At 35.4% G+C, this 12,040-nt stretch overlaps 1 protein-coding gene across 1 annotated transcript; it reads right to left on the bottom strand.

Annotated features, from left to right (window-relative positions):
- Window positions 1-1,964: 1,964 nt before the first annotated feature.
- Window positions 1,965-11,333, bottom strand: TSPAN19 (tetraspanin 19). Its single transcript, XM_037388447.1, is given in 10 exon segments — window positions 1,965-2,021; window positions 3,134-3,268; window positions 4,591-4,736; window positions 5,771-5,875; window positions 7,680-7,758; window positions 8,583-8,632; window positions 8,635-8,712; window positions 9,769-9,842; window positions 9,951-10,042; window positions 11,086-11,333. Coding segments are annotated over 10 exon segments (870 nt in total). The 5' UTR covers window positions 11,140-11,333.
- Window positions 11,334-12,040: the final 707 nt, after the last annotated feature.

Genomic DNA, 12,040 nt, shown 5'->3' with positions numbered 1-12,040 from the left:
GTCAGCAGGCTCAGGGAAATAATTCTTCTCTTGTGAGAGAGTACAGCATCCAGTCTTGTGGTCCCCAGTACTAGAAAAACATTGGCATACTGGAGCAGTTCTAGCAGAGAACTCCAGAATAGTGGTCGATAGGACGTGACACAGGGAGGAGAGGCTGAGAATTGGGTTTGCTTAGCTGGGAAGAGAGGGGCCTAAAGGGAATTCTTAATGCTGGCTTCAACTACATATTGAGAAGTGGCAGAGAACATGGAGTCAACTCTTCTCAGAGGTGCACAGTGACAGATCAAGAGGCAAAGGGCACAAGCTGTGACATGGGAAGTTCCAGTCAGATGTAAAGAAAAAGTTTCTCACTGGAAGGGTGGTCAAACACAGGAACAGGTTGCCCAGATAGACTGTGGAACCTCTATCCCTGGAGATACTCAACACTTACCTGGATATGGCCTTGAACAACCTGATCTAAGTGGACCTGCTTTCAGCAGGGGACTGGACCACATAGTCTCCAAATGTCCATTTGGATCTATGTTATTTTGTATGGTTCTATGATTCTGTATTTAGTTTCCATGTTGAATATTACATGCATGGAAAAGAACTATTTTTCACTTGCTTATATCCTGCTCTGTATTACACACCTATTCAATGAAATGGATCTAATTTCTAATGAAAAAGTATCTTCTATTATTTTACCAGATTGTTGGGATTTTTAAACATAATGTTTGTTATAGTGAATTTAAGTTATTTTGATATTTTGGAATTATATTTATGAACTAAAATTCAGATTCTTCATATTTTCTGAAGTATTCTGTAAATTGCAAAATGAAGATTACTGAAAAGAAGTGTTGTTTGCTTAATTATTATTTAATATCCTCCTGAAATTGTATTTTCAGACTGAATTACATCAACAATGAGATCAAAACCTCTTCTACCATTACAAACATAAAGTTAACAGGTATCTGTTATTCTTAATGCAAATAAACACTTAAGTGTGAGAGACTTCATCACTGTGTTCCTTAGATTTTTTTGCTGGTGGCAGAACAAAAAATACAAGCTTAGAATTCAGATTCTGTTCCAAGCATGCCATTTACCTGTGGACTGACATGTTTCTTTTATATTAAGTTCTCCAAATAAGAAATTCAGCCTGTGGCAGGCAATTGAAATTGAAATCTTTTAGGCTAAATAAAAAGAAGTTACCAAACTTATAAACATCAGAAAATGGTTAATGAAAAGGAAAGTTTTAGACAAAAAATAATTCACAATGCTATCATTGTAAAACCATGTCTTCCCCAGTTCTCCTCAAGATATTTCAGGTCACCTCGCTGCTCAGAGGACAAACTGTGTTTTAGGGTTTCAAGCTTACTCCACCTGAACCACTGAAGCAATTTCATTAAAAGAATAGTAAGAGCCATTCAGCAAGAAGGAAAGATGTCTACTACAACACTTCCTGGAAAAGCTGATAAAAGTCCAATATTTATAAAGATTCAGTGACATTTTTTGAGATTAAATTGTACAACAGACAAGGATAAAACAGAGAAAGACTAGAAGGAAAGGTAAAGGCCTAAAGAAGTATCAGCTATGTTTAGTAAATATTTTTTCTTGACTGAACTGGATAGAAGGTTTCTTCTGTTTCAAAGTGCAGTATACTATACAGTACTATTTACAACACCTTGAACAAGTTGTTCTGGAGACTCAGGAACTAATGTTCAGCTTATCTGGAAGTTTTATTAACCAGCTAGTAAACAGCATAGTACCTTGGACTTTAACACACACAATTTTGTAGCATACTACCATAGCCATGAACAATAAACAAAGATATTAAAGCCCAAATGTTAATATATTAATGATTACAATGTGTAAAGCCTGATGAAAATTTCAGTGGAAGTCACTTCATTGACTGTCATAGGCACAGATCAGATAATTCTTGCATCACAGCAATGCTCAGAAGAGTTCATGATTCATTTGGCTAAATCTTATTCTTTCTGATGTTTCTGAATAGCTGACCAGTTAATTAGTGAGATCAAAAATATCTGAGAAAGTAAAAAGGGTGAGTTAAAAACAGGAAAAAAAAGTGTTGCTACTCACTCTTGATGGAGTCAATCTGACTGCTAAACTGGCTCCTATGAATAATAATGCAGAAGAATAAAAAGGAGAATTATCAGGACATGTGCCTGAAGACACACACAAACTGAAATCTCTGCTCTGGCACAGGCTTGCTGTGTAATCTCCAGCAAGTCACTTGGACCTACATTTACAGAAGTATCTTGAATCTATTTCAAGTGTCACACAATTCAGTTAAGTGCTAAGTGTTCCAGTGCCCTGTGAATCTAAATACAGTTGGACTCAATGATCTTAAAGGTCTTTTCCAACCTAAATGATTCTCTGATTCTTGGTCTTAACTCCTTGAATGGGGATAACAGCTCTTTCCCATCTGACAAGAAGGTGTCAATGATGGTACATGGAAGATCACAAGACACATACTGCGCTAGCGAGGATTAGATGAGTATGAATAAGAAACATTTTCATTACTGAACTGACCCACTCCATAGCCAGAATATTTCTATTACGTACCTCTATGGGAAGGTACTACATATGGAAGAGGTAAAATAGGTCATACTTTTCCCTGAGTAAAAATGAACTACTCTCATGTTCAACCTCACAAATTGAGATATTAAAAATTATTCTGCCTGCTTGACAATACTCAACTTTCAGGGTGTCTGTGGAGTGAACAATCAATTCTTGTTGCCATTATTCATATGATTTTGTTTTGATATTGAAAGCTTTATTCCTTTTTACCCAATAAAATTTTCTCATAGATATGTGGGGAGCATGGCTTCATGATTTTGTATTGTTTGGTTTAGCATATTCATGGACTAGGTTCTGTACAAGTAGAGGACAAAAGAGGTCTTTTACTCTACAGATTTTACATTCTCTTTAACTACTTCCTGTCCTTGCAATACTGTTTGCTTTCACAAGTCAGGTCAAATATTTCACACAACAAACTTTGGACATCTGTGATGATCCTTGAATACATGGGAGTTTGTTGGCAGACAGTGCTTGATTTTCTAATTAAAACTGATGGAAAGCTTTACAAAATTTCAGAAAGCCTGCCAAAGCCAAATGGCACTGAACTGATTTTTACCCCCAGCAGAATATTAGTATTTTGTGGGGTTTTGCTTAAAACTATTCTTACCTGGCTAATCAGCAGGCTGATAGTAATCGCAGTTAAGATCAAAACATTGTTTTCAAAACACATATTTAAATATTCTTCACATCCCTAAGCAAGTACAGATGAACAGTTTTCAGGAAAAACAATTTCAACTTTTGAATTCATATTGCATCTTTATAAGAACATACTTTTAAAATATTCAGAACTTTCTGCATGTTATGATGGGTTCTGATATTTACTTGCCAGAAAGCAAATACATTAGTAATGTGTACTGCAGAGAGTTAGCTATAACATTTTTAAAATTATCCAAACTAAACAGATGGTTCTTAAGTAAATCTGATATTTTTGTATGGAAATGTTCCAGAGCTTGTGACTTAATCAAAAGGGAATTTGCTTTTATGTGAGCATAACTGAGAAATTACCTTACAAGTAAAAGCTTGAAAGAATATCTTCAAATTTTCACTATTTTCATGCATTATGCATCCCAAAATGGACATGGGTATTTTCCAGACTACAGTCTATGCTTATTATATTGCTTTTACAAACAAAGTATAAATTATTACATAGCTTAAAGTAGCTATAAATATGATAAAATATATAAATAAATGCTTTCTATACTTTGGAGTGATCTTTTAATAATGACAAGGGTCTGTAGAAACAGGGAACAATTCCAAACTGATGAGTGAGGGAAGACAAAACTAGATGCCATTTGACAACATCCTTTCTATTATTTACTGTCCTGCATTCTCAAGAAACAACCTTTGCCCATTTAATTTTTGTTCTCATTGGATAGTACTATTGACACTGGAGAGTTTATAGAAGACAATATTTATCACTTCGCTCCAGCTCAGGTGATGATATCTGATGGTCCTATGCAAACTAGTCCCTTGATATTAAGACATGTAAATGCTAACATGAACTGATCTCAGGAAACACATAGCCTATTTCAATGCCTTGCTCATTCCTTCTGTCTTGTAAAGTACTGGAGATGCTCTGGAAACAGATAATAAAAACAGGTGGAGACATTGCTGATGTTCTGTAAGTAATGAATAGTAATTACAAGTGGAAAATGTACTGTATGCTTTTTATATACTGTCACTTTCCGTTGTCATCATTGATTTTCCCAGCATGGATTTCAGAATGCCAAGACACCTACTACTTCTTAAACTACTACTAAATGTCCCTGTGATACCGACCAGGCACAACTCCTGTTTTCTTGAAGTATCCTTAATTTAGAACTGCCTACATGACTGACACCTAACAAGTAAAAGCCAAGGCTTCAGAGTGACCAAAGACAAAATAATGAATATTATTAATACTTTGGCATTTGTAAAACAAGTCTTGGTGGAAAACACATTGTACATATTGTTTTCCAAAGTCCATTTAGTAGCAAAAATTACAGTCTTCAAGACAAGTTTTTTATTTCTTACGATACTGTATGTTGAATCACTTGGGACGTCACAAAACCATTTCTTCAGACTGGATTTTGTGCATGAACATGGGATCTGAGTACTATTTTCCTTGGTTTTGTTCCTTTCCCACTGTGTGACATTGTATCTTCCACAGCATTCCATATAGAATAGAAATCCTGTAATGTGATAATTCTAATATGTATAAAGACTGTTGCACAGAGGCATTTTCACCCCAACTACTGCTAGCTATTAGTTGATTAAATTAGCTACATAGTTTCCCTCTGTATTCAGTAGAGAGAGTTTTCTGCAGGGGATGATTCCCCTTTGTGTATCATTTCCCATCATATGCACTGGACAGTACAGACTTAAGAAAAATATGAATTTAAAATACACTTTTGAAAGGAACTTTCTTTCAGACTCGTAAGTTATCTTCAATGTTCGTCCAGAACTATGAAACTCACCTCTGCAAGAAGTTATATTAACAGACTCACAGCTGGTCTATAGAAGCATATTAAACCATATTAAACTGTTAAATTGTAGTGTAATTAAAAGCTCATGATGCAGAATTAAGTTGAAGCATAGATAGCAGGCCACTGGTCAAAAACATTGCTAACAACTTCTAGAATAACTGATCCTATACAAATGCTTTAAAGGACTTTTCTGAAAAAGGAAACAAATTAAACAAATTACATGCTGCCAGGCCACAAAAATTACTATGATTAATAATTAAGTATGTGTGCTGACAGTATTGATTTGCAAGCTCATTTGAGGCTTTCAGCATTATTTCTGAGTCTCAGTGCAATACCTATTTAAATGCTCTCACAGTAGGAGCTCTGTTTTGACCTCATAGTGTCTCTGCTTGTCCATGGTTCAGGTCAGTATTGTGACCTAAGCAGACCAAGTGTTTCATGATATCTAGCAGTCAAAGATATTAGGCAACTCATCTTTTTTTCAGCAGCAGTAAACTTCAGTGACCTGAACTTCTGCTCCTACATAGTCCTTCAAAAGCCTAATCTCATCCATAATATTCCATATAACAGCAAGGAATCTGCCCACTCACATCAGATATTAGCAGCAGATCTTGAAAAATTAATATTTTGCTAACGGAGGGTTTTTTTAAAAGTTCTGATTGCTATACACATTTTTGGTTGAGGCAATGTATTTGGTGGTGATATTTTGTGGGGTTTTTTCCTTACATTGTGCTGCACAGCATTCAGAATGTTCCGCAGAGGTACCTGCTCAGCCAGATTCTCATTCCCATATTCAGAAATAACTTAATCAATTCTTTTGTTCCATTGATTGTGGAGCTGTTCATAAATACGTATAGCATTTGATATATGCATATTGATAAGAGTGTGGACAGATCATACAATCTTTGATCTTTTGTTGATATTCAGGTTTCTTCAAGGGTTACTTGCAAGCAGCAGCATTCTAACCAATTTGCCAAAATGATCTAAGACATGTCATAGCCATTGCACTAATGGGAAAGTTGAAAGCAAAAGATCAATGAAATGACCCAAATCACATACATAGCACTAGCAGACACAAGGTGATTAGCCTGAATGGAGCCCAAAGAGCCAGGGAACATAGTTAGATGCATCTGTTCTGTCCTGAAGTAGTAATTCCTATCTCTCATTTTTAATAAGCACAGAGGCATATAATAATAAGCATAAAACCAAACTTGATTCTATATCTAATGTGATACAAACTTGTGTGAGCACAAATCTGGCCAGGGCGTGTTGCTTTGGGCTAGGGGAGTTAGTAATTCATATTGGCCCTTGATTAGACATCTTTGCAAAGCCCATTAAAATACACCTTCAGCAGTAATTGAAGTGGGCAAGCTGATCACAGTGTGATTTATAGACACTGTAGCAGGGAATACATACAGAGGATAACTCCTAGGCCACTGAAAGGTTTCATTGCAAAACAAGAAAAAAGTGAGGCTTCTCCAACTCATTCCCCTTGCTACAGCCAGCCTAAGAACAAAATTCAAAACCTTGCACAGTGAATGATGATGTTACCGTCATTTATTATACTTCAGCAACACTTAATTAAGGTTGAGATCAACTGCAATTACAGTTACTATAAAACAAATTTAACTGCAATCTTTCAACCAATTTTCCTAGCACAAATAGCTGACTCCAGAATGCATCATTCCTGACAGTTCAAATCTTTCAATATGCAAAACTATCACATAAAACAAGGAGGGCTCCACCATTATAAATTAACATTTAATGAAAAAAATTTTGATGATATAGATGCATTTTGATGGAGTAAAACTAATTTATTTGCGCTATACCCTGCCTGAATAGCAGCTGGATTGGGAGAACTGTATGAACCTTACGAAACCACTGTCAGGGGAGGTTTTCTCAAACCATATATTTTGGAATTATGGAACAGGGAAGCAGCAGGACCAGTATGGATTCAGTATAGATTACCTTTCATATAATATTGTGAGGAGTGCTCAAGCTATTGGAGTTGCTATATGTAAAAAAATTAAATGACTGAATAAAGCTTCAAAGCAGAAGTTACTAGTGACAACAGTTATGTTGGTATTTACTGTTGCTTCCTCTTGTTAAAAGCGAAAATACATATTCCTTATATTAGATCTCTACTTGGACCTAAAATACAGGCTCAAACAATAAAATTAGTAATTCATTAGTATATTTTGCATGCCATGATACCAATGACTCCTATTATCAATTGTATAGTAGAGTACTGTTGTCACCTGCTAACAGACACAGGTTAGCATCTAATGCCTTCTCCTTCCTCTGCTGATGTCCAGGAAAGAGGGACAGGCCATTCCTCAAAAAGGAATAAAGCTGTCCCTTACAGTCTTGATTCAACATTCCTGAACAGGAAGAGTATGTTTTGTTGCAGAGGAGAAACTGAAAATATATTATCATGCACTCCCCTTTAAAATCATTGAAGCATCTGAATTCCTCAAATTAAGTTTTCCACATCTTCTATGTCTGGTTGACGTGTAGAATGCGTACGTTCAAACCAACAGTAATACAGCATACAGTGAGAACTGACTAAAAGCATTTTTTTAATTAATTGCAAGAAACTATTTTGAAATTATCAGCAGTTTCACATAATTTATTTACATATCTCTTCTTTCTTCAGGAGTATCAACACCAGTATTGCCATCTGGGTAACAAACACCAGGATTTGAAAACTCATATACTGAAATAAAACCCCCAAATTATGTACAAACATAATACTGAAAGTGAGCAATGCAACAAAAAATTCCAGAAGCTCATGTATAATCCTTCATGACTATTATTTAGAGTCATTCCAACAAAAGTAAGAAATATTCTTTTCCTGGAAACCCTTAGAAAGTGACATCATAGTTTAAGAGGCATGCTTCCAGCAGAGCACAACTCACTGTTTTGGGCTTAAAGACAAAGCCGTAACTGTCTTGGACATGAAGAACAAAAGCCACCGTTAAGCAGCTACGCCCCACTAAAGAAAACTTTCATTTCATTATTTCCTGTTTGAATTATCAGGGTACTTACCCTAAGTACCTAAGCAGGAAGAAGGAACAAGATGTCTAGATATAGTACCTGGGCTCCTCTTACTGCTGTGGCAATTGGTATTTATAGTGCTTAACAAATGAATCAGTAGAACAGTTCTCTGCTTCAGCCTTCACATAGTCTAAAACAGATCACTGAAAAAGGGTGACAATAAACAAAAGGCAAAGGAAAAAATGTAATCAAAGTGATCATAAGAATGTATAGTTACAGTGTAATTTTTAAAAATTAAAGTCTTCTTCCCTTAAAAGGCAGGAATTGTATGTAACTGGAGTATCCAGGTAGGTCTGCATAGGTAACAACTTCATAACCATACTCTCAATTTCCATATTTTGGGGCAAACTTTTTATTTCTTCAGCACATACTAAGCACATGAGCACATACTGAGAGATAGTTACTCTGCATAATTTCAATACTAAATTAAAAACAAAACTCCCTTTCAGTTTATGAGAAAGTTGGAGTCTGATTTACACTTACTCTAACTAGTAGACATTTGATTTCCACAACACTTCCAAGGAATCTCAAGCTGATGTAAAAGTAATAACAGATCCAATTCCAACTAACAGACAAGAAATATATGCCACTAGCTGGTTCTCACCTGAAGAAACTGTAACACAATGTATTCATACTGTCACTTCTCTTTTTTTCTTTTTTGAGACTTCCATTTACAAACTTATTCTAGAAAAACAATTCAATCTTTGCAATGCAATTACTGAAAAGATGAAATAGTTGTATGATAAAAGGGTATTATTATTATTTATGCTCTCTACAGTCACAGAAATAAAAAGAGATATTTTAATAAATTCAGAGGATGGTAACAACGTATGAGATGTAAACAGAACATACTAAGTTGAACAATGTGAACCACTCCCAATGAAATCAGAGAACAATTACAAGTTTACAGATTTTTCCTGTTTGCCAAAAATTAGTAGCACATGTACAAATACTATGTGGACAAAGATATAGTTCTCATTAAATAGAACAGATTCAATGCTATCCTCCCTCTTTGTCACTGGCTGGTTTTCTATTTCTACTTTAACCATTTACGCACAGATATGGAAAGTAGCAGGGGTTTTCATTACTTCCATCTCAAATGCTTCGTCCCAGAATTACTGCATTGCATGGTTCCCATCCCATCAGCTGCGAACTGATGCTCCTTGGCATAGCCAATGCAGACAACTCTTTAAGGGCACAACTGTTGTTATGTGACCCAAAACTTTCTTCTCTGTGAAACGATTTGATAGACACCCTGGGAAAAAGGAATATGTATATGGAGAGGCCCAAGCTCCAACCTGTGTTTATTTCACCCACATATTCATCTAAGGGATCTAAACTCTTGTCAAATGCAGGCCAAATGCAGTGTGGAAAATTATATAAGGAAAAGATCAATAGAGTTGATTTATATAGTGATTCATCTATATGCCATACACCAACAGAAATAAATTGTATAAATTATAATGATATATAAATTGTAGATATAATGATATATATTTTCCCCTATTTTGATAATCATACTAACAATGAAAAATATACAGAACAAAAAAAACCCTATGCATTTCAATCCAATACTGCCACCTTGTGAAAAAAAAAAAAATCTATCACTGTTTCTGTTGATTTATCCTGCAGTCATTTGAAACAAAAGAAAAAATATATTTATACTCACATAACACACTCAATAAATTGCTTCTGTCAAATAAAAGCCACAGACCAAATGTCTAAAGCATAAGACACAGAGCCGGGGTGGGGCGGGGGGTGGGGAAAAGAGGATTACTCTTTTAATTCAAAACATTTTTAAATTATTAGTTTGAAGCTGCTAAATAAGAAATTGAAAACAGAATTTTTACCAAGAAAATTCCATTGAAGACATTTAAGTAGTACTTCTGTATTGGTATTTTCTATCTTATTTTCATTCTTCTGTTTTCAGTTTTGAATCACAGCTGAAAATATAATCATATATTCAGTTTAATATGAAACAGATATAACTAAGCCTATCAATTACAACAGGATTTATTTTCTTCAGGTAATGCTTTATAAATTTAAACAGTCACCTGATACATTGAACAAGATAATAGTAGCAACAGTAGAAGCATCAAGATGGTGTCTGGTCTCAGTTTCTTTTAATGTTACATTGTGCGTATGTATTTCTTTTTTTAGCATTTTTTTCTTAACTACTAAAGACATTTGGAGGCAGCATGTACATAGCAAGATTTATATCGCAAAGATGGCAAGAGTTACATAGCCTGGCATACACTTGTCCGTACATTCTTCATTACACTTAGTTTACTAATTACTAAGGATACCAGCTGAAATGAAGAGAAAGAACGACAGTAAAGATATAAGCCCTCCTTTGTCTACACAACCTGATTCAATAGCAGATACAGCCTAATGATTTCAGCACGATCCAGCACACAATTCTAGCAAAGCCATGACAGCTGTCAAACAGTGCTACCAACTGTCTTGGACTAAACTCTGAAGTAAAACTTTATGCTTGTGAAGTGAATCTCCCAGTCATCCCCACTTAATTTTTCCCCCAATTTCTGTTGCAGAATGTAACAGGGTGTGAAAAGTTGAATACCTTTTAAATTAAATCAAGAAATCATCTGTCATCAATAGCAAGTGGGTGCTTGGCCAATGGAAGGGCAAGCAGAAACCCTGCCCGTAGCAACTGCCCCTGAAATACATGTAAGGTGTGCTTTAGAACCTGAGTACCAACTCAAAGTGCAAACACTTGTAGCTGTCAAAAGGACTGCAGTGAAGTCATATGAGCATTCTCACCTTGAGCACAGTTTAGCATATTTTAACGGGAAAGATTGCTAGCACTGTAGACTCTCTGCTACAGTACTTTTATATGTATATATTATTATTATTATTATCATCATCATCATCATTATGGGATACCATGTCTTCTGGGCCTGTCAAGATTTTTGCACAGAGTGAAACTTGTATTATTTGTCCCCCACTTCCCTTTGTTCCCTTTCGCCTGTCTTGCCTCTTCTGTAAACATACCCTGGCATTTTGGTCTGCCTGGCTTCATGGTACAAGCTGAGAGGAGTCCAACAGCAGCAGTGTTAGAAAATGGTTTCTGCAACGGCTGCCAACGGCAGTGGTGCTACACTTCTCATATGTAAGGCAGGCAGGCACACAGATATGCACAGATGTGTGAACATAACCAGCATAGGCATACTCTTCAGAAAGTATTTTCTAATGCAAAGGGATTTGTTTGAAAGGAATTGTTCTCGTCTGCTGTCAGAATTACTACAGATTGATTACAATAAGAAGTTATGTCTTCTGTTACTTGTAAAACAGAAAAAAATGACAAAGATGAAGCTTCTGCGGTCACAAAATACCTTGCATTAACAACTTATTTTACATACAAAACATATGTAACATATGTATCAAATTTGTTGAATAGAAGAAAAGATTCAGCAAACACAAGTTTGCCTGGCCTGTGGAGATCCTCATTGCCTGGATTATAAAACTTCTGTTGCTGAACTGCACAATGAAAAAAGCTGTAAGTTTCTCAAACTAGCTCAGCAGTGGATTTGGGTCAATAATGCACCACGTAAACTTAATAGACAGTATTAGATAACTAGTTTTGCACTTTCCCTGAAGAAGATCCACTACTTTTAAGAGTAACTAAACTTCATCAGAATTTTCAAAACCAGAATGTATTAAAACACTAGTGCAATGCATCGTTCTAGTAAAAACCCCTGAATGGTTACATACTTCACTTGAAAACTGCCACCTGCAATAGGTCTGTTGTAATAACCATGCTTTATTTTGTTTCAATGCTTTATTTTGAGCCATTTTAATAACAAATCAGTTTATCTGAAAAATAGAAATATTATCTTTATAAAATTATATAATTTGACATTACATTGTTACAAGAAAATCCTTACCACCTCTGAAAACTTCTCTCCTACCTTAAAGAGCAC

Source organism: Falco rusticolus, chromosome 5, assembly GCF_015220075.1.
Source record: "Falco rusticolus isolate bFalRus1 chromosome 5, bFalRus1.pri, whole genome shotgun sequence".
In the NCBI taxonomy this organism is placed as follows: Eukaryota; Metazoa; Chordata; class Aves; order Falconiformes; family Falconidae; genus Falco; species Falco rusticolus.
The sequence above is the reverse complement of the archived record's forward strand: the minus strand, read 5'-3'. Positions and strand labels throughout refer to the sequence as shown.